The sequence below is a fragment of the Nilaparvata lugens genome, chromosome 5 (assembly GCF_014356525.2).
Source record: "Nilaparvata lugens isolate BPH chromosome 5, ASM1435652v1, whole genome shotgun sequence".
Classification (NCBI taxonomy): Eukaryota; Metazoa; Arthropoda; class Insecta; order Hemiptera; family Delphacidae; genus Nilaparvata; species Nilaparvata lugens.
Window position 1 is genome coordinate 57,613,468 of NC_052508.1, and position 24,675 is coordinate 57,638,142.

The 24,675-nt window shown below is 33.8% G+C and overlaps 1 protein-coding gene across 2 annotated transcripts in view; it reads right to left on the minus strand.

The window, feature by feature from the left end:
- The window catches only part of LOC111055133, a 33,174-nt gene extending 8,499 nt beyond the window's left edge, over positions 1 to 24,675 (minus strand). Inside the window, exons 1-8 of one of the 2 annotated variants that reach the window (XM_022342304.2) lie at positions 24,459 to 24,675; positions 23,056 to 23,306; positions 22,113 to 22,244; positions 11,823 to 11,975; positions 10,919 to 11,015; positions 7,620 to 7,825; positions 4,725 to 5,699; positions 2,412 to 3,218 (exon numbers count right to left, since the gene is read on the minus strand). In XM_022342304.2, coding sequence (XP_022197996.2) covers positions 2,412 to 3,218; positions 4,725 to 5,699; positions 7,620 to 7,825; positions 10,919 to 11,015; positions 11,823 to 11,975; positions 22,113 to 22,244; positions 23,056 to 23,306; positions 24,459 to 24,489 — 2,652 coding nt within the window. In that variant the 5' untranslated portion in view covers positions 24,490 to 24,675. The remainder of the gene's footprint in view (positions 1 to 2,411; positions 3,219 to 4,724; positions 5,700 to 7,619; positions 7,826 to 10,918; positions 11,016 to 11,822; positions 11,976 to 22,112; positions 22,245 to 23,055; positions 23,307 to 24,458) is intronic. The other variant, XM_022342303.2, reaches the window with a different exon arrangement.

A 24,675-nucleotide genomic window follows, 5' to 3' on the forward strand; every position in this document is an offset into this window, starting at 1 on the left:
ACATTGCAGCGCGAGATAGATAGTGCTATCTGTTTTGTTGTATGATAGAAAAGGATAGCAACAGCATTGTCAATCGTACACTGCCATTATAATGTGGACCTCACTATAGAACAAACACTCATACCTGCAACACTTCAAGACATTTGTATTTTCTATTCCTCAGTAATATTTATATGAAATCAAATGAGATATAGATAAAATGTAACTTACCGTTTGAAGTTGTTGGTTGTCACTGGATTTGAGAGTGGGTTGCTCAGCATTAGATGGTGTACCTGTTGACTTCTGTACCGACTGCTGGCGATCATCAAGCTTTTCATTGTCTGGGTGCTCAGTTCTCTTATGTATCAACAAAAAGCTCTTCTGGGGAAAAGCCTTGCCACAATCTAAGCACTTGTATCGTGTTCCACAAGTCTGCCGTCTAATATGATTACTCAGTGCTTTCTTACCAGATAGTACTGTTTTACAAATAGGGCAACTCTTTTTCAATTTGAGATGAGTGTCTACATGGGCATCTAGAATACTTTTACGGTGGAATTTCTTATCACATATGTAACAAGTGAAGTTTCTCTCAGAATGTCGCGACAATCGATGGTAGGTGAGACCTCTCAGCGACTTGTAAGTGGAACCGCATTGCTCACAAACATATTCTCTTCGGGTCAGCGTTTCCAAGTTGTTTGTTTCAGCACCACTTGGAGGAAGCTGAGCTGGGTTCTCCAAATTTTTCCTAAAGTTCAACTTTGACCAGCTTTCTTCATTATTGGAAGCTTGTTCATTGTGGTGCTGTTTTTTATGTTTTGCCAAATCACGCTTAGTCTTGAACACAATAGTACACAACTTGCACTGGAAGACCCTCACACTTGTACACATGTGATTTTCTAGTGTTTCTTTGCGAGAGAAAACCCTCAAGCACACAACACACGTAATTCACCAGTGTGGCTTTTGAAATGCCTATACAAATATGAAGCTTCACTAAATTTCTTATTACAAATCTCGCAGCTGTACGATTTATTTATCTGAAAAATTAATGATTAAATTATTTATTATTGCAACATAATTCCAAAGCATTCCATTGAAGTAAATGGATACAGTGTTGAATAAAAGAGTACTCATGAGTTCAGTGGGTACTTGAGCGTTTAATAGGTGTCGTTGGAGAATTTTTCAATCTTACATTGGTTGAGCGTAACCAAATTTTGTTACCAATAGATGTTGAGAATGAATAAATACATTCATAATTATGCTGTTTTTTAGTATTCATGAGTCCAGTGAGTACTTGAGCGGTAAATAGGTGCCGTTTTACCTCTCCTATGATCATTAGAAAGGTTGGGTGAAGGGTGAAGACCGTAAAATGAAAGGTTTCCCGTTTTCATCTTGATCTCTCGCCTGGACAAGTTTCATGAGTTTCGTCATGGTTTTGGTTACATAAAACTAGATAAACTACGTTTTTCTCTTATGAAACCAATCATACCTATAGTGAGGTCCACTTAAAAATGGTAGTGAAGAAAGATAGGAGAAAAACGTTGCCAAGTCTCTCCATTTTGCCACTGACTGTACACAGCTGTTACTCAATTCATCCCATTAAATTTAATCTGATAATAATTATCATTTCCTTTATAAAATAATTAATTTAATGTCAAATTAATCAAGGAAATATATTTTTTCATAATTTGTTTCAAAAATTTGCTTTCATAACTGAGATCAGATTTTTATTTTTATACAAACCTGAAATGGCGGCTAATTTAAAAAGCTGTGACACAACAATCTGAATTTCAAAACAACAGAAATTGAGTTAATTGGTGGATATTCTACTCCAATTTCTTTTAAAAATAATAGAAAAATAGAAATCCTGTTTAAAAATAAGTAATTTCAATGGATTAATTCTTAAATAACTTTTCAATATTATTCATACCGGTACGAGTAGGTCTAACCTATACGGGTAGGCTAACTGAAGCATGGATGAAGTCTAGGATGGTTAGTTATCAACTTTTAAAATGTCATTTCAGGTATTTTAATTTGTGTTTCTCATACGGTAATGTTTAAAAATTATTTCATTGTTTCAAAAATACATTTTAAATCAATTATACGACTTGTGTAATCAAGTATTTTAAAAGAATGAAGAGAAAAAAAAGGCGGCTGAGAATTTTTTGGTCAGTTTTGTACAGTCACTGTCAAAAGTGAATATAAAATATTCTGGCAAATAGACAACATTGCAGAGCGAGATAGATAGTGATATCTGTATTGTTGTATGATAGAAAAGGACAGCAACAGCATTGTCAATCGTACACTGCCATTATAATGTGGACCTCACTATAGAACAAACACTCATACCTGCAACACTTCAAGACATTTGTATTTTCTATTCCTTAGTAATATTTATATGAAATCAAATGAGATATAGATAAAATGTAACTTACCGTTTGAAGTTGTTGGTTGTCACTGGATTTGAGAGTGGGTTGCTCGTCAGCATTAGATTGTGTGCCTGTTGACTTCTGTACCGACTGCTGGCGATCATCAGGCTTCTCATTGTCTGGGTGCTCAGTTCTCTTATGTATCAACAAAAAGCTCTTCTGGGGAAAAGCCTTGCCACAATCTAAGCACTTGTATCGTGTTCCACAAGTCTGCCGTCTAATATGATTACTCAGTGCTTTCTTACCAGATAGTACTGTTTTACAAATAGGGCAACTCTTTTTCAATTTGAGATGAGTGTCTACATGGGCATCTAGAATACTTTTACGGTGGAATTTCTTATCACATATGTAACAAGTGAAGTTTCTCTCAGAATGTCGCGACAATCGATGGTAGGTGAGACCTCTCAGCGACTTGTAAGTGGAACCGCATTGCTCACAAACATATTCTCTTCGGGTCAGCGTTTCCAAGTTGTTTGTTTCAGCACCGCTTGGAGGAAGCTGAGCTGGGTTCTCCAAATTTTTCCTAAAGTTCAACTTTGACCAGCTTTCTTCATTATTGGAAGCTTGTTCATTGTGGTGCTGTTTTTTATGTTTTGCCAAATCACGCTTAGTCTTGAACACAATAGTACACAACTTGCACTGGAAGACCCTCACACTTGTACACATGTGATTTTCTAGTGTTTCTTTGCGAGAGAAAACCCTCAAGCACACAACGCACGTAAATTCACCAGTGTGGCTTTTGAAATGCCTATACAAATATGAAGCTTCACTAAATTTCTTATTACAAATCTCGCAGCTGTACGATTTATTTATCTGAAAAATTAATGATTAAATTATTTATTATTGCAACATAATTCCAAAGCATTCCATTGAAGTAAATGGATACAGTGTTGAATAAAAGAGTAATGTCAGTGTAATAGTGTGATATTGAGTGGATATTATTGTAGTTGTTTTTTCTGTGTATCTTGTATTTTTGCAGGTGATTGAACTGAATGAACTTTGATTTTTAGTGAGAGAATTGACAACGTTTTATTGAATTTGCCAACTTGTTGCTTAGTGGTCGAAATTAAAGCAATTTTCGTGCATTTTTCAAATACAGTTTCAATCTCATGTCGAAAAAGCTGCTACTATATTTGGGAATTGTACGAGCATTGACCGTGCTCGTTTGTAATCAAATTATCAAACAAATCGTTGTTTTTAACACAAATTTTATTATTCTAATTAATATTAATTTGGAGATTTACACTTAATTCATAGAAAAATATTTGGGAAAATATAATTTGATAGTATGTATTTAATACTTCGTGTGAAAAATCACACGATTTCAAGCGTTCATAATATATATAAAGGTGCGTACAGATATACGCGCCGCGAACATGAGCAATTCACTTTTAATCAGCTGATGCCAAGCTTTTTATATCTGTATCTTACCGTTTCTGTAAAACTACAGATATAATCAGCTGATTACAAGTGAATTGCTCATGTTCGCGGCGCGTATATCTGTACGCGCCTTTAGATTTAGTGAAGTATTCTTATTTAATCTGGTTTTCAACTTTCCTAAATTCTAAAGTCCTAGTTTATAAATATTTTGGACTCAAAATTTGGACAAAAATCGTGAATTGTAAACATAACCTATTTTTGGACAATTTCTATGTAAAGTTGGGAAAGGAACAGTTTTGGGCTTTAAGCCTGTTGTTCCTTTCCCTATCATTAATAGTTGAGAATGATATTGTAACCTATGTATCAATGTATAGATAAATAAAAAAAATTTTTTTTTTGCAGGTTTACCAAGTTGAAGATAGACAGAACCGGAATTCATTTCAACCTTCAAGTTACAGAAAATCACATCATGTCACATGGTAAAATTTTCTGGCGTACAAGATTTGAAGCTGAACCTCATTTTGATTAAAAGTTTTTATTTTCTCCATCATTTTTTTAAACGAATATGGTCCAAGGCAAAGGTATTTGGGACTCACAATAGCATCATCATCATCATACCAATGATGTTCCTTAAAAGATAATAGACTAGCAAAAAAGAAGAAGATGGATTCCAGTATTTAATTAAGTGATTGTGTTCAGAACTCAAGTTATTCAAATATCGAGTTGAGAATGATGTATCTTTAAAAAAAAGATAATAGACAAGAAAAAAAAGGAAATGGATTCGAGTATTGAATTTAGTGATTGTGGTCGGAACTCAATCTATTAAACTCGATATTAATTAACATAGTTAAGATGTGTAGAACTGATCGTGGTCAGAACTCAAGTTATACAACTCTATAATAACAAGCGTAGTATTGTAGTAAAATGGGTAGAACTTACCTGCTTTTCCAGTTTCTTGTCAGCTATAATTTGCTCATCAGGTCCATCAAACTCAAGCGTCAAATCTATTTCTTCGAATGGATTGTTTTCCAGTTTTATCTGGAACTGCGACGGATTTTCGCCACTGTTTATGCTTGACGTGACTGCTGCATTCTCATTGTTTCCAGTGCTGATACAAATGTTTTCACTGGTATTCAATCGCTCCTCGCTGTCTTTAATGAGATTGTCAACAAGGCGCTCTTTATCAGCTTCGGTGACATCTAAGGTTCCTCCGCAAAGCAGATCTAGATCCAAGTCATTAGGGTCGACACTTTCATCAGTTTTATCAGGTTTATCACAAGTTTTAAGAGTGATACCATTGTCTTGTAGAAGCTGTTGATCAGTGTGGTGACTGTCAAATATCATTTTATTGTTAAAACCTGTATTCTTATCGACTTCAATATCTGTGTAGCTCTTTATATCCTGGAAAACTATTTCATCGCCTAAACCAAGAATTGGGGGATTATCAGCTACCATTTCCTTGGAGTGTTGTGCAGTAACAGACAGCCTCTCATTACAAATACCGGCTGATTCTTCAGTATTTGGTTTGTTTTTCAAAGGAATTTCACATGAGTAGTTAGGATCACTCATCATATTTGAGCTATTCGGTCTGAAGTCAGTTAGTGAGTCAAGCAAAGTATCATATTCTTTGTTGAACGGCAATTCTTTGTCTGAACACGGTATCAAACGAGAAGAATCAGCTAATAGCAGCTTTTTCATTGATGTACTATCAGTAAGACTATCCAGAACATTGGACATATCTGAGTGGTTCAATTGTGCTTTATCATATCCATCTATATGATCAGCATTGCTCTCTACAACAGTCTTATCCAACTCATCAACTACTGATGACGTTATTCCAGCACTTCCAGTTTCCGCATTTTCTGTTCCACCATTCGATTTACTTTTGCATCTTAAAGCATGCCTTTTGAGTGCCTGCAATAAGAGAAGATCAATATTATAAATAATATTAGTAACATAATTTTTTGAAAAATGCGCATAGATTCAAGCTGTTATCAGCGAAATCTTATGAAATGTTCTTACACAACTCACGGAATCGTATTGCTATAGTAAGGTCCACGTTATAATGGCAGTGTTTGATCAGCAATGGTATTGCTATCCTTGTCTATCATTCAACAAAGCGTAAAGCGCTATCTCTTTCTCGCTTTGCTCTGTTTCTAGATCGTATTTTAACAATGTAACAATGTTGATAATTAATTAACAAAATATTTAATTTTGATTGTGAAAATTCATTATGAAATTATTGAAAAATATAGTTTCTAGCTCAATAAAATATACTTTATTATTTTAAACAAGAATGAACCGTTAATGTTACATAAATATACCTGTAGGTACCGTATTTCAATTTTCAATTTTCAATTCGTTTATTTCCACTTGGCATACAATACATGTACATATTTATATTTGATATTCAATAAAATAAGAATCACAATTTTACATAAACAGTAGAAAGAACATATTGATTGAGTGGAATTCCCCCAGTAAGACTATGCGTCTGAGATTGGGGGACAGTTCCTGCAAGCAGTATTATTCACTAAGTAGTTATAATTATGGTATTATATTTACTATAAATTACAATATGTGTAATTAAAATTACACAACTAAGATTCATATAACAGTAGGTGAATTATAATTGACAACATAATATAGTGTTGGGTGTAGCTTGATATCTAGAGTGGGAGAGCAAGAGGACCCAAAAACCGGAGGTAATTTATTGTTTTATAAGCCTCTATTATGTTTTGAAACTCTAAATACTTGAACGTAAGGTATGAGTGTATAAATGAATTTAGCATTTCGAAATATTAATGTATAAAGTTATCCCCCAATGCATTTACTCTTGCTAGGTGTAAGGTGAGTGAATTAGACTAGTATATAGAAGGCATTGACAAGACAGAGGATCAACAACGTTTTTCTCCTATCTTTCTCCACTGCCATTATAACGTGGACCTCACTATACGACACTTTTATTCATATGTGAGTGGTTAGGCTTTTCAGTCTCTGGAATTTCATTTCAAAAAATGGAAATAAATTATTAATCACGCTCAAAGCATACATATTCTTAAGTATCCTGTGAGTTGATGACACACATCAATTACCATGGTGAAATTAATAAGATTGTTTTCAATCTTTTGCAATCTAGATCTCGATAACAAAAGTTTCCTGCATCTAGAATTGACAACCGGCAGAGGCTCAACATCACGACAGTTCAAAACACTTGAACCCTACAGAATTGTCCAATATTTCACAAAATTGCAGAAAATCCTATAAAATCAAGAATGAGCATTTTAAAACCCTCTGAATTAAATCTTCTCATTCCTAAATTAAATCATTTGAACTTGATAACATCATATATAATTATCAACATTCGTAATCAATTTTTACCAAAATTACTGTTAATCTTTATGTGGTTTGATCAAAGTTGATGGAACGTTTACAATATCATAATAATTGATATTATGTAAATATTGACATTGATATCAATAATATCAAAATTTGATCAACTATTCTCTGTTCACGAATCAAGTCGAAAAATTTACAAAGTATTCATTGAAACCTTCAAACTCATTATGATTTACATAATCAGTATTCACCTTATAAAATTAGGAGAAGCCATCTCACACCCCGTCTCACCCAATCTAGTGAACACTATAAGAAAAATTCGGCTCAGAGAAATGAGAAAAAGGTCTCAACTTTTTATGATTCAGTTGGGATGGTATAAAATTGGCAAATTGTGTTTAAAAATATATTTCTAATACCTATCCAGTATTATATTCAATAGTTTACAATATTAATGATCTAATTGAAACAAGAGAAAGTTCGTAATTATTGTATTACCAGACGACTTGATAAGACGTTTTGACAAGCGCAGCATTTATATGGCTCCAGGACTTCACGATGACTCAGCAAGTGTTTCGCATACTCTGGCAATGATTCACTCTTGAAGCCGCATTTCAAACATTCCCATTCTGATTTTGGATCTTTTGCACCAAGGATTGTTGAAGGTAGTTTACTAGCCAATAATTCTCGTAATTCTGGTGAGCCTGTAATAAAGAGATATTGATAGGGAAAATAATACAATAGTATCAATTATTTTAATCAATATGGGAATTAGCTCAATTTTAGATCAACCCTATATCTCTATTAAATTATTGCTCGAGAAAGATATTCAATAGGCGAAACTTTTAAAACTAAAGAAGATCAAATCAAATGGTTTATTTGCTCAAAATATACAAGGATAAGTTTAAAAGTGAACAAGTTACAAAGTCTGAACATTGTTTGTTAATAGAAGTCGGATTTAAAATGCTATATAGACAGACTATATATATTATCATAATGTAGATGAAAATCTATAGATGAGTAAGAAGAAAGAGTTTGAAGCTGTAGCTTTCTTGCAATTTTCATCTTTTTTGCTAAAATAATGTGTTTAATTTTGCTAGAAAAGATGTCAAAAGGTAAATTTTGATACAAATTAGTTAAAATGTTTATTTTTATTTTTGACCGTTAGTAATCAATTAGAGTTATATACGAATCTTTTATGTTACAGCGAATAAAGTCCGGGCCACACTTTATCATGCAGCTTTACATCCCATCCGATCCGATCACATAATATGATCAGTAATGAGAGCTGCCTGGAATGGTGCATCCCACATGTCCGTCATATGATTTGTCCCTGATTCAAATGTTGTACAAGTTACGGAAGCCTCAGCTGACGTCTTTCACTATCTCTATGGAGACAGCTAAGATTATGATGTTGATTAAATAAACAATCATTCTTTGTCTGAGTTTGAATGAGACGTTTTATTCCTATCTACTCAACTGGTGCCGAAACCAAAATATTATCTAGTATTTTTAGTTGAAGTTAATAGGAATTTTCGGATAGATTTTGAAAATGCCAAGGAGGAAAAAGGAAATTGCATTAAATATTGAAATTACCGGGAAAGAACCACCACTTATGGACGTGAAATGTCTCATGAATTTGATCGGATCAATTCAGGAGTTCCAAGGAGAGGTAAAAGAACTTAGTCTATTCTTGGAGAGAATGGATGCCATCCATTCTCAAATTATTGACAGCAATTTTGATGAATTAACAACTACAAACCTGCATTCGTTTTTCTTGTCTAGAATAAGTACATCAATTTTGGTTGATTTGGGAGTATCGTTCAGTTCATCTTGGGAGGATGTTAAAAAAGCCCTTAAAGAACGTTATGCAGGTGCAAGGAAATCAGTCTCTGCAATGGCAATGAGAGTGTTGAGAATTTTAGACCATACCTTTACGGAAATGAATTTGTGCTAAGAACAGATCACATGCCACTTTTATGGATGAATAAGCTGAAAGAAACATCCGCCAGGATAACCAAGTGGAAAGAAAAATTGGCTGTTTACTCATTCAAAATTCAACACATTAAAGGAGTAGATAATGTAGTTGCTGATTGTTTATCTCGGAATATAAATCCTCTACAAGTGAAGCAAATTAATTTGGAAGTGATGGAAAATTGCATTATAAATGATAAACGTAATCAAATAATTCTTGAAAGACAAAACTTTGGAGGTATAACAAAAACTACCCATCGTTATGGCCCAATTCATACGTATACAATTACAATTGGCCCTCAGGCGACAGATGATGAACTGAAACATACAATAAAGCAGTTGATGGTAAGGGGGAAAGTTTATTTTATATTTCCAAGGAAAAAGATTTTATTGATAAAATTAAGAGCTTTCATAAAGATGAATGCTGGGACTCAAAATACACTTGATAATTTGTGATAGACAAGTTAAAACAGTTGAAGATAGAAGAGAACAACAAGAAGTTGTAGAACAATATCACATTGGAAGGACCAACCATAGAGGGGAAAAGGAAACGTTGCAACACCTGAAACGGCAGTATTATTGGCTGAATATGGCCAAAACAATAAGAAATGTGCTGGGAAAGTGTGCAGCATGCAATATAGTAAAATATGACAGAAAGCCTTACAAGACGCCTCAGATGGTCACACCTACTCCCGCAAGACCAGCAGAAATAATTCAAGTTGACATTTTCTATTACAATAAACTGAAGTATCTTACTACAATCGATTGTTTTACAAGGCTTGCTTCTGCATGGATTTTAAAGAATAAAACAGCCAAGTGCATGGAACAAAATTTACTAGCATTTTTGGGCTCTTCAATACCCCCAACATGTTGTTAATGGATAAAGGAAAAGAATTCGACAACAATCGGATCAAAAAACTTTTAGAGGAACTTGGTATCGACAGCCACTTCACTACAGTAGGACATCCGCAATCTCATGGAATGATGGAACGTTTACATAGCACGCTAACTGAACATTTGCACTTATTAGAAGTTGATAGAAACATCTGTGGGGAAGAAGCAATGGCAAGAGCTATTCTGGCATATAATAGTAGCATACATTCTTCAACAAATTTTTCACCATTTGAGTTAGTTGAGCATCCAGAGGAGCATAGAGAAGTGGAGAGAAAAATCATGAACGAGAAAGTTCGGAGGACAAAAAAGTATAATTTGGAGGTGGCTGAAGACATGAATAAAATAAAAGTAGGTGACATAATCCTCAAGAAAAATCATCACAAGAGAAAGAAATCGGATCATAGATTTGTTGGACCATATGAAGTGATTGATCTACTACATAGGAACCGAGTGGAGGTAAAAAAGCAACACAACAATGGACGAGGTAGACATGAAATTGTGCATTTGAGTGAGATTAGAAGATCGAAAAGGAACTATAATGAAGATGAGTAAGGAAAGATTTCCAAAATGTTTTTATTATGTTGTTTTCCATGTTTTGTTTTTATGAGTTCTATTTACATCTCTATAATAGAGATAGTAAAGACTGGAGGGGGGTAGTTACGGAAGCCTCAGCTGACGTCTTTCACTATCTCTATGGAGACAGCTAAGATTATGATGTTGATTAAATAAACAATCATTCTTTGTCTGAGTTTGAATGAGACGTTTTATTCCTATCTACTTAACTTACATGAATTAAGTTGACAGAAGCGGAGCAGTGAATGAAAAAAATATTTTAAAATTAAATTGAATTCACAACCCAAATAAGTTTTTCACACAATGTTACAGAGAAAGTTGACTTTTGAAATGTAAATTCATTGAATAATACTCACTATTGATTGACAGTGGGTTGGCAACAGACCGTTTCTTTTTCCTCTTCTTAATTTCTTCAGGGATAGGGCAAGGATCTGTGGATATCACTATCGGATCCTGAAATTGGAAAAAATGTATCAGAACGGATTGTATAAATTGGAAAAAAGAATTTCCGCAAGGTACCGTACCGACATAATTCTTACAAGTCGATCTGATAACTATTCTTAGAATGGAATTTGACTGAGCATCACTTTGTAGTGTTAAGCAAATATTAGAATCTGGGAGGTTGATGTTATTAATAACTAGAGTTAATAGCCGGGTCACTGCCGTGTTATCGTATGGGCAACTTAAACTGTCAGTCCTGGCTGATGTATAACAGTCGTGAGGTCAATTAACGGCTTAAATTATGTAATCAGGCGAGGTGCAACTTCCATCAGGGGCTCCCCAACAATAAAAGTCACACAAATATTATTATTGTGAATGAAAACACTGAGATAATATCAGTCAGAAAATATCATTAGTTCTGTTTATTGTGGAATTACAAACATGTTTCAACACCAATGGCGTCATCTTCAGTGTTTTCATTATGGATAGATATCACAACATCTCACCAACAACAGTCCCGTGTTATCGGATGGGCACGTTAAACTGTCGGTCCCGGCTGAAGTATGACAGTCGTAAGGCCCATTGACGGCTTAAATTATATATTCAGGCGGTGGGACCTTCTCGCAAGGGACTCCCCACCAACAAAAGCCATACGAATTTACTTTTTTTACCAACAACAGTATCCTATTATTATTGATTGGAATGTTGCGCTAAGATGAGTTATGTTAGTGTTCATAAATTCGGCCCGTAGTGTTAAACTATAGCTGTTCATTGATACAGAATGCGACAAAATTTGAAGTACGACATGAAATGGCTCACCTCAATGTCCATGGGAAAAACTTGCTGATTGGATAAGGATGAACCAAGCTGTTTGGCGGACATCTGAGTCCCATAGTGTGGTGCATACCAGACACGCAGTTGCTCTCCTGGCTCTACATCTTTCACCAACAGAAAGTAGACCTCATTCTTCATCTGAAAACAATATTGTTTAAAAGCTATAAGTATTTTTCTACATACAATGTCTTATGAACATTTTCAACTACTCAATATTTTCATAATTTTAGCCAGATCATGTGATTTTAGCCGGTCGTGTTTTTTACAAAAACAAATTGGTGGAAATATAATAAACTCAATACTAATTGGCGGCTAAAATATAATATCAGACGATGTTAGACCTACCAATAAGGAACCTTATATTAGAAAAATCTATAAGAATATACTACTGTTATTATCCACATGGACAAAGGAAGCGAGGCCGACCACGCAAGAGATGGTTGGAGGACGTGGAGGCAGACCTTCAATCCTTGGGCGTCAGAAGGTGGAGACAGCGAGCACAGGACAGAGATAAATGGAAAAGGCTTGTGGAGGAGGCCAAGGCTCTTCAAGGGCCGTAGAGTCAATGAATAGTACCTAGTAGAAGTAGTATTATTCACAAATTAGCCTATATACTTTATACTTGAAACTGAATAATTAATATTTTTATTCAGAGCAGTAATTTTTCATAGTTACATTGAAATTGTAACAAATATTTTATTAAATATTTCATTAAATATTTTCAAAGTTTCAACACATTACTACAGTGAAAGGTTAAAATTAAATTGATTCAAAATTTGCTCGTTTATCTGAGTATTGAAGAGCGTAAATTGTATTTTAAAAAGTGAAAGTGACATAACCAACATCTTCATTATTAAAAATGAATCCACCAGCACCACCTGCCCCTAAATTGCCAGCAGCAGGATCTTGTGTACCAGCAGGTACTACTCCTGTTCTCAAGAAGGAGTATCTTGACATGATTCCTGAGTTCTTTGGAGAACCAACACTGTTGAATAGATTCATAACCATTGTAGATAAGTTAGTAGCTAAGTTTTATGTAAAAAGTAACCCAGATGATTTTCAAAATGAGTATTTGTATTCAACAATTCTATCTAAAATCAAAGGACAAGCCAATGAAGTAGTGAGTAGTTCAGGTAGCTATGATTGGCCTGACGTAAAAAACGTATTGCTAACTAGTTATCTAGACAAGAGGGACTGTTTCACGTTGAATCTAGAATTGAGTGAATTAAAACAAGAACCTGGCGAAACACCTTTCAACTTCTATCAGAGAATCCAAAAACTTTTGAATCTTCAAATCGCTTATTTTGTTAACAAAGAACCGCATGCCTCCAATGTTCTTTGCCAGTATGTATCGAAATTAGCATTAAGAGTACTTCTTAGAGGGTTACGTGAACCCGTCGGTTCCCTAATGAGAACGAAAAACCCAAGCTCTCTTGAACAAGCACTCAACATGTTGTGTAACGATTTTCAATTTAAAATGACACCAACTCAAACACAAAATCACCAAAAACCAAGCTTAGCAAGTTACTACCAACAAAAAAGAACCCCTGTTTTCAATGAACTGTCAGGCAACCCGCCAATCAAAAGAAACTTCCAAGGAAACCCAAATCAATTTCAACCCCGTCAATTCCAACACAATCAACACCAGTTTCAACCCCGACAATTTCCAAACAGACAATTTCGACAACCACAACAGTATCAACAACAGTATCAACACCCTAAACCACCACCACAACAACAACAGTATCAGCCTACCCCAATGAGTATTTCCACTCGAAACACATATGACGGACCAGCCAAGAAAAATCCACGTCTATTTCAAATGACTAGCAACAACATCCAGCAACAAAATCAAGTAGACGAAGCTACAAACAGTTTCGAAGAAATACCCGAATTCCAAAATCTATCGCTTGAAAATCAGCAGAACAGTCAAATTTATTTTGACGAACAAAAGTTCAATGAAATTGAACAATCTGAGGAAAACCATTTTTTAGGCCACACCAGCCTACAAAACGATTCTCCATAATGAATCTCCGAGACACCGATAATGAGCTACCGTATTTCTATGACCCCAAAACAAACTTGAAAATACTAATCGATTCCGCAAGTACAAAATCTTTTATTAAACCATTTCTCGGACAAGAACTCTACAAAGAAACGGTAGTAAAAGATCCCTTCGAAGTAACCACAGTTCACGGAACTTCAAAAGAAAACTTCAGTTGTGACATCCAAATTTTAGGAAAACAAAAATTGAAATTCCATTTATTTGATTTTCATGACAAATTTGATCTGTTGTTAGGCTTAGATAACATTAAGAAATTGGAATGCTCGTGTGACTTTGTAAATAATGTAATAATATTGCGTGGGAAAAAATTACCTATTTTCTATCACAATCTAGATCAGAGAGAGAAGGCAAATGAAAAGGTAATAGAAAGTCATCTCATTGAAGCCAGAACATCGCGTATTGTTTACATGAAGGTCAATGGCATTGTGAATGGTGATGGTGTATTACATTACAGAAACATCAAAGGCTTAGAAATTCCTGAGTCACTAGTTAAAGTGACAGACGGTCGTGCTTTGTGTACAATTACGAATCCCACTACAGAAAATAAAACTCTCAACTTCATTCAACCAATCAAATTGAACCTATCGAGAACTATCAATGTGTATCACCCGAAAACTTTGAATCCAAACTAAACCATCCAAATTTCAACATGATTAACCACAGTAAACCTACATTGGACCTCAATAAAATTAGGACAGACCACATGAACAATGAAGAGAAATCTGAGATTACAAAATTGATAAGAGATTATAAAGATATATTTTATGTTGAAGGAGAAAAACTTTCCTTCACTAATCAAATCAAGCACGTGATAAGGACAACAGACGAGATCCCCGTCTACACAAGAAACTATCGATATCCAGAAGTCTATCGAACTGAAATCAATAATCAAATCGATGACTTATTAGCGCAAAACATAATTCAACCCAGTTCTTCCCCATGGAATAGCCCACTCTGGATCGTCCCCAAAAAAGCAGATGCTTCAGGCAAAAAGAAATTCCGAATGGTAATCGACTTCCGTAGCCTAAATTCTAAAACAATAGATGACCGATTCCCATTACCCAACATCACAGATATATTGGATAAATTAGGCCGATCACAGTACTTCTCTGTTCTCGATTTATTCTCAGGATTCCACCAAATTGAGATGGATAACAATAGCGTAGAAAAGACCGCCTTTTCGTCGGACACGGGACACTACGAGTTTTTAAGAATGCCGTTTGGTTTAAAAAATGGACCCCCAACATTTCAGAAAGCAATGAATAATGTATTAAGAGGTATTCAAAACGAAATTTGTTTAGTTTACCTTGACGATATAATCATTTATTCAACTAGCCTCCAAGAGCACATAAGTAGACTTCGTGAAGTGTTTGAGAGATTAAGGAAAGCGAACTTCAAAGTGCAGTTAGATAAGACCGAATTCTTGCGAAAAGAAGTAGAATTTCTTGGACACTTGGTAACCAGTAATGGAGTAAAACCGAACCCCGAAAAAATTAAAGCAATTAAGCGTTATCCCATACCAAAAACAGTCAAACAAATTAAAGGATTCTTAGGACTACTAGGATACTACAGAAAATTCATTAAGAATTTCGCATCTCTCACAAAACCTCTAACGAAATGTTTAAAGAAAGAAGCAAAAATCAACCCTGATGACCCAGAATACAAAAGTTGTTTTGAAACGTGTAAAAATATTTTGACAAATGATCCAATCCTACAATACCCCGATTTCAACCTGAAATTCAATCTTACGACGGACGCTAGCCAATTTGCAATAGGTGCCGTACTTAGTCAGTTCAAAAATGGTGCTGACCTTCCAATTGCTTATGCAAGCCGAACCTTGAACGACACTGAGACCAGATATTCAACTATAGAAAGAGAACTTCTAGCTATTGTATGGGCTACCAAACACTTTCGACCGTATTTATACGGACGGAAATTCAATATTTTCACCGATCATAAACCCCTTCAATGGCTCTTCTCAATCAAAGAACCTAATTCAAAAATGCTACGTTGGAGACTTAAATTGGAAGAGTATGACTACGACATACAATACAAAAAGGGTAGTAAAAATCAGAACGCCGATGCTCTTTCCAGAATTCAACTAAACAACAATAATACCACTACACAAGAGACACCCGGAATTTTAAGTGATATTGATGCCATTGTAAACGAAGCTATCGAGGGCTTAATGACTATAGGACCCAACAATGAAACAACGCAACCTGTGATAAATGATGTACGAGTTAACCAGAATCCACTCGAAGGATTGGATGGCATAACTCCTGATGGCGAAAGTCCTCTATTTGAAGGATTCGACGAAGACGATCTATTCGCAGGATTCGACATCGAGAATCAATCTGTATTAGTCAATATCGACCAAAATGAGAATCGCTTAATGGACCTAGGAGAAGTACAGGAAGAAGAAGAAGACGACCAGACAGTCCACACAAATGCCGGAGATAATACGACAGCAGGAGTACAGATATTAGATGAACCAGTTAATTATGGAAAACACCAAGTGATACTCAGCCTTGTCAGATACAACCCCAAAACGTGAAAGTGAAAAAACTATTCGATAAAACCAGACTTATTGTGCAAATATCAGAGAATAATTTCGAAAAAGATATCGTAGAATTCATAAAGACGTACACCGCACCAAACATCAAGTATTCACTATTCTTTGAAAACGATTTCTTCGAAAGATTTACAGTTGTTATCAACACGCATTTCAAACGCCCTGACTTGATATTAGTAAAATGTTCGAAAAAACTATTAGATGTAACAGATGAAGAAGACATGAGAGTTATTATGTTGAACTATCACGAAGGAAAAACGAATCATAGAGGAATTCAGGAAACCTACGATCGGATAAAACAAAAATACTATTGGCCATCAATGAGAACTAGTATACAAAATTTGATAAATCAATGTGAAATCTGTTTGAAAACGAAATATGAAAGAACGCCCTTGAACCTCGAGTTAAATCTAACTCCAACAGCAACGAGACCTTTACAGATATTACATATGGACAGCATCACATTCGATAAACAAAAATTTCTAACTATTATTGATAGCTTTTCCAGATACGCTCAAGCATACCAGTTAAGAAGTGGTCAAGGCATAGAAGTTGTTAATAAACTGATAAAATACTTTTCACATCACGGAACACCAGAAACAATAGTGTCAGACAATGGAACAGAGTTCAATAACACTTTAGTAAGAGAGTTGCTACAGATGCACAAAATTAAGATTCACTTCATTAGTACTCAACATCCTCGTTCAAACGGTATGGCTGAAAGATTACATTCAACACTAATCGAACACATTCGAATTCTAAACAATCGCAACGAATTTTCAAAGGAATCAATCGAAAACAAAGTGAGCTACGCTATTATTGCATACAATAATAGTATCCATTCTGTTACCAAACTCACACCCTTCGAAATTCTATACGGACACGTCAACCAAAACACTCTTCTCGATATCAACATAGAGACAAAAGTAATGAATGATTACATAAGTAGTCATAAAAGTAGAACAGAAAAATTGTACGACCACATACAGGAAATAAACCAAAGTAGAAAAGAACAAGTCATCAACGAAAGGAACAAAGATCGAGAGGAACTACCAGAAATTCCAAAAGCCGTTTACGTGAGAAATGTGCAAAAACAGAGTAAAACAAAAAATAAATTCAACAAAGAAACTCTCCTATCAGTGAATCGAGAACTTAAAACTGCCAAAATAAATCCCCGACATCATAACACTAGAGAAAAAATTCATCTATCTAAAATAAAACGACCTAGAAAGTTAAAGAAAATGAACAAAAATCAAACTAATGAAAGAACGGAACAAGTAACAATCGATCCTAATTCAAATCCTGTTCTTCCAGGTACCTCCTCTGCCTAATGAGTATGACGAATCCTTCTTCTCAAGCTGAAGAATTCCGGAATATAAGTAACAATCTAGGAATAATTGCAGCAGATTTAGGCTCTGCAAAATTAGAAATTTCAACGCACACTTTCATACACTATTATGAATTAGATAGTATTTTTGATCATATTGATAATTTGAATGTGTATTATGATAAGGTATTAGAGAATATTAGGGATAAGATTCCAATAATGAAAAATGTAGAGTATATAACTGATAATGGTAGTAAAGCAAGAGATATAGTTAACTATTTGAAATTTATTAATCACACTAAGAATGTAATAGAAGATAAGTTAGACATTATAAATGTAACTAATAATAAGAGATCTAAAAGAGGACTTGTGAATGGAATAGGAGCTGTAATAAAATTTATTACTGGAAATTTAGACTCGTATGATAGTGAAAGATATGATAATTTACTTGAACATTTGAAAGATAATCAAAACAATTTGATAAATCAAATATCAGCCCAATATTCATTGAATTCAGAAATTATGGCTGAATTTAATCAGACTTTAAACATTGTTAATTATAATTTTAATGAATTGGAGAATAAATTGAAATTTGTAAATGATAAACTTAGCGACTATGTAGAACTAGAGAGATTTAGAGATTTGCTGAACCAGTTGAATATTTTATATAACATTGTATTAAGTTTGATCCAAGATATTGAAAATTCTCTAACATTTTGTAAATTGAAAGTTCTACATCCTAGTATTATTTCAACCAGAGAATTGTACTATCAGATTACCAAGATTGCTGGTTACTATCAGAACAAATTACCATTAAAACCCGAATTGGAAAATATGTGGCAATTAGAAAATTTAATAGATGTAAACTGTAAACTAACTTCTAAAGAAATTATTTACTTTTTGAACTTACCAATTGTAGACGAATCACATTATAACCTATACAAGTTGTTTTCTGTACCTAATATATTTCGAAATGAATACGTAACTGTCCTACCTAAAATTAGATACTTACTAAAGTCAAACGATATTTATAAAAAGAAAGAAATATCAATTGAAGGTCTGACTAGTGAATGTACTAAAAAAACAAATTCAATTTTCATTTGTTCTATAGAAAATCTGTATCATGACAAACTAAATTGCGAAAAAGAAATTATTGAATCAGGAACTACATCAAATTGTAAATATAGTAAGATGAAAATAGATAATAGTATTGTCAAATGGATTCCAGAATTGAATAGCTACTTGTGTATCTTTCCAAATGAGGAAACTATAAAAATTGACAAGCAATCAGAAATGATAACAAAGTCTGTAAAAGGAGTTTATTTAATCAATAGCAACAACAATACATTTTATTATAATGGTAAAAAACTTAATCATTTGTCTGAATCGAAGTATAGACCTAAGTTATTGAACCTAGACAACGTTATTAATACTATGAATGAAGACCAGGAACCAGAATTCACAATTAATTTAGAACATCTTAATTTTAATCCGATTGATGTCAATAAGTACACCCCCATAAGGGAAGAAAGTAATTTTACGACAAGCATTAGTCTATGGACTTCTCTACTGTATATCGTACTTCTAGTAATTATTATCATAATTGTTTATAAAGAATTCTTTAAAAATGTGCAACCCGTTCTTGCAGCTCATCCACCCCCTGATGTTCTCTTTAGGGATGGAGGAGTTATATGAGTGAAAACTGCATAGAATCACAGTTAACTTGTTTAGTCAGCATAGTCATAGTGGAAGACAACATTGTATTCAGAGCTCAGTTCCTTGCTAGCGCACATAGCAAACGGACCTCATGTTAAACTTGTAATGTTTTGTAATGAATAAAATTGTTTTTTAAAAAGTAATTTATTTATTGATAAACTTTAACTTGGATGAATCGAATTTTCATTACTATTTTGAAATAATGTGGTTAAAAAATTAATATAATTGCATATTTCACAGTTTTGTCTCAAAATATATCTAAAAAATTGATTGAAATTTAAATTACGGTAACTAATATAAAAAATAGCTAATAAAAGTCGAAATTCATGGACAAAAAAAATGTCATTGACCGAGGTTCGAACCTAGATCATGTTTGTAATTCACTGAGCTTTGAGTTCTGATGTATTACGCCTTTACGCTCTCGGCCATTGAGTATTGTTGATCGTAAGGGCCTGTAAGTCAGGTAACGTATGTAGGCTACTATAATATAGTGTATAGCGGCAAACTTGAAGCCGGTTTGCCGGCATTTTCACAACAAAATATTGCCCTGAAAATAGTTAAATCATAGAGAAAACATTCGAAGATTCAATCTTGAGTGGGCCTAATGTTTTCTCTATATGGTTTGATATTGAAGAAAAATTATCTAAAAGTTTTAATAATGAATTACGGAAAAATTACTAGGAATTTTTCAGTCAAGGCTGAGTTTCACCAGTAGGCTTACCTTAAACTTCAGATCTCTGCTGTATTTTCCTATTATTATTGTTGATTGGAATGTTGCGCTAAGATGAGTTATGTAAGTGTTCATAAATTCGGCCCGTAGTGTTAAACTATAGCTGTTCATTGATACAGAATGCGAAATTATTTGAAGTACGACATGAAATGGCTCACCTCAATGTCCATGGGAAAAACTTGCTGATTGGATAAGGATGAACCAAGCTGTTTGGCGGACATCTGAGTGCCATAGTGAGGTGCATACCAGACACGCAGTTGCTCCCCTGGCTCTACATCTTTCACCAATAGAAAGTAGACCTCATTCTTCATCTGAAAACAATATTGTTTAAAAGCTATAAGTATTTTTCTACATACAATGTCTTATGAACATTTTCAACTACTCAATATTTTCATGATTTTAGCCAGATCATGAGATTTTATGCCAAGTCGTGATTTTAGCCGGTCGTGTTTTTTACAAAAACAAATTGGCAGAAATATAATAAACACAATACTAATTGGCGGCTAAAATATAATATCAGACGATGTTAGACCTACCAATAAGGAACCTTATATTAGAAAAATCTATAAGAATATACTACTGTTATTATCCACATGGACAAAGGAAGCGAGGCCGACCACGCAAGAGATGGTTGGACGACGTGGAGGCAGACCTTCAATCCTTGGGCGTCAGAAGGTGGAGACAGCGAGCACAGGACAGAGATGAATGGAAAAGGCTTGTGGAGGAGGCCAAGGCTCTTCAAGGGCCGTAGAGTCAATGAGTAGTACCTAGTAGAAGTAGTATTATTCACAAATTAGCCTATACTTTATACTTGAAACTGAATAATTAATATTTTTATTCAGAGCAGTAATTTTTTCATAGTTACATTGAAATTGTAACAAATATTTTATTAAATATTTCATTAAATATTTTCAAAGTTTCAACACATTACTACAGTGAAAGGTTAAAATTAAATTGATTCAAAATTTGCTCGTTTATCTGAGTATTGAAGAGCGTAAATTGTATTTTAAAAAGTGAAAGTGACATAACCAACATCTTCATTTGGACAGTATAGTATAAATTGGAAATGGGACAGTTTTGGGCATGAGCCTGTTGTGCCTTTCCTCATGTTAAGTATTTGTACACAATGTGATAAATAAATTAAATAATTAATTTCCTATTTTAACATTCTGAATTCAATTTTTTTTTTCAAATTATTCTGGGACCAAAAATATTTTTATTTGAAATCATAACCTCTTTTGGACTAATTTCAATCAAAATTCGGGAATTGAATAGTAAGGGCTATAACCTGTTTTTCCATTCCCAATAATTTTATAATTATGTGTTTTTGCCTCTTTTAAATAAATAAATGAAATTCCAACTCACAACTGAAAATATTACTCACAACTACGTGTTAAAGAATTCCTTTCAGGAATCAATGATTTTAAATAAGTAACATTTTGGTGAGCTGAATATTCTTCCACTTTTTCTGTTAGGTGGAAGACGTTATTGAACGTAAATGACCGTATGAAATCACTGTTTTTTCATAAAAAATTCAGTTCTAAGATTTTGAGTTAATTATAAATTGATAGTGTAGAACAGAGTGATAGTTTAAAAGAGCATCCCTAGAAAATAAATATTATAGAGAAAAGCAAAAGGATGTACACTTGGCAAGTAACAAGTTCATAAAATAAGTGTACTAAGACTCTCTCAGCCAAAGCGACTATATATTTCAAATTTTGATTACTCAGGCGTGTAGCCTGATTTATCTGTCTAAACGAGACAGGTTATGAGTCAGTACTTTGAGCACTGTCGACGCAACAGCTTACTTAGTGAGAGATGTCATTGAAAAAGCGTACTGTAATTCATGATGAGCCGCTTACCTGGAAACAAATAAGATTTTGTTCTTCTAAGCAGGTTGCTGCGGGCACAAGACTCATCCAATTACACAAATTCTCATCACTAGTGTCCAAGAACTGACAGTCATTATTTCCTTCCATATCTTCAGAAAACATCTACAAAATAACACTTAATCAATTTCGTCCAACAACTAAAAAATATCAAATTCAATAGGGTGGTGTGATTTTCAGAGAAGATATACATCTGTAAAGTATAGTAGTTTATTGAAACTTTTCAAATTATGTGAAAATGTTGAATATTAAAAAATAATGATCTAGAAGTAATTTATAGCTAATCAGCATCGCATGACTTTGATTATACTATCAAATATGTTATTAAAGCTTGTACTGGAGTTTGTCTGTGAGCTTTTCTGTTTTTATAGAAAAAATAAATAAATGTCAACACATAAAATCAAATAGCTTGTAAAACGTTAATCATAGCTTGCAAATTCCATCTGATTGATCAAAGATCAATCTGGTGTAATTTGTGTGACTGTTACAAGAATGTTTTGCCAGCGTCACACTCTATCCAAGTCACTTACCAGGTGACTTGCCAAGCGGCTCGCTGTATGCATCAATACGGACGGAGTGAAGGCGAGCGGTGGCATAGTAGTCATCCACACTCCTGCGCCCGTCGACATTTTTACACACTTGTGGAGAGTATGGAAGCGCCATAACACTCACCCTAATATGGATGTGGCTACAAGATTGATGACTCAGAATGATGAAATCTTAAAAGATTTATTCTCCATTTGATTGAATAAATGAAATACTGCCAATACAATTATATCGTTGAAGAACAATACAAGAGCACTATACTATTTTTAATAGACGCTGCTAGATGATTGATCAAGAAATGTAGATTGTAGATTTTTGGATCACACTATAATTTGTGTAAGGTGAACCAAGGTGAGCATAAACATTTTACCTTCAATGGGAAGCTGGCGGTGATATCGAATTCAGTGGTTAATCTAGCAATCATTGGTCCAAACTGCGCTCCACGTTTGAATTGGTTCTTTGCAATGACACTTGTAGAACCATCAGCAAGATCAATGATTTCTAATCCACCAGGCAGAGTAAGTCTTGCTCTTGATAAAGTAACTGTGTCGGGAATTATTTCAACATTTTGTAGTAATGAACAATCTTCAGTCGTATGGGGGTTTCCGCATATATTACAATCTGAAAAATTAAGAAGAATTATTTCAGAAACTCATTAATTGTTCATATTCCTTATATTTTTACTAAAATAAAAATTATTTAAAACTTTTATTAAAACATTAAAAGAATCTTCCATAGTGTCATAATATTCCATAGTATATCGATATTATTTTCTATATAACCACAGTAAGTTTTTACAACCATTCATGAGCAGGAGCCTGTAATATAAACATTTAATTTTTACCTGCCTGATTTGATTTTCAAACACTAATGTAGGTGCTTTAATGTAATTATACGGTGTAAAGGATAATTATGGTTACGACTATACGACATACAGTGAAAAGTATGATTCTCACTTCTATGCACTAAGATAATTTATTCAAACTCTGTTTAAGTTAAGACACTTTGCTTCAAATATTTGAAGAAACCAATTCTTTGTTGAAAAATGTGGAATGCATGTCACTCCTAAAGCGGAGCTTTATCAGAATATTTAACAGATTACCAGGTCCCCGGCCCCCAACTAGAGTACCGTAGTAGATATACAACACCTCCTATAATAAGTCTAACTTATGTCTATTGGGTACTGGTAACAGGCTAATAAAGCTACTCCCCCAGAGGCGAAATGCATTTCACATTCTCAACCAAAAAGTAATTTTATTCAAATACTTTGGAATGTTTTTTTTAGACTTCAACAGAGGAATAATAATGTAATTCGTCTTTGAAAACCAAAAGTATAATAATTATTTAACTTTTATAAAAACCCCTGCAGTCTGAATGTTTAATCAGAGTAAATGGCAGCAAATAAGTTAGCACAAAATTTAATACCAGTAAATTCATATTTAAAACATTTAAAACATATCTACTGAGCTTCCTTATTCAAAGCAATTTATTATTATTTGGAAAAAGAGACGACAAGTCTCCCAGGTTTACCTGTGTAAACAGTAAACAAATGATAGGCCAATTATTATAGTACGGTATAACAAAATTCCAAATATTCTAAACATTGTGATATGACTTGAACCGAAATCTATTTTTGGAAGTAATTGAAAAAATGCGTAGTGTGAGTAACGATACATCTACGCAATAAATAGTTAACTTAAATGTCACAGAATGAAAATATTCCACCAAAAAAAAAGTTATTGGCAGATCTATAAGTTAACAAAGTAAACTTACACTTATAGTATAATATCCGAAAATTTATCATATCGTTGGATTATTTGCAATTTCTCAGTAATCTGGTAAGTTTTCAAAAGACAACAACCCGTTCTTTCGGTAAAAAATGATTTGTAGAAAAATCTGTCATCACAAAGTAATAATTTAAATTTTATATTGAATTATAATTTGACTACATTCCATCTCCATGTATGCCATAACCTCAAATCTCTTATCT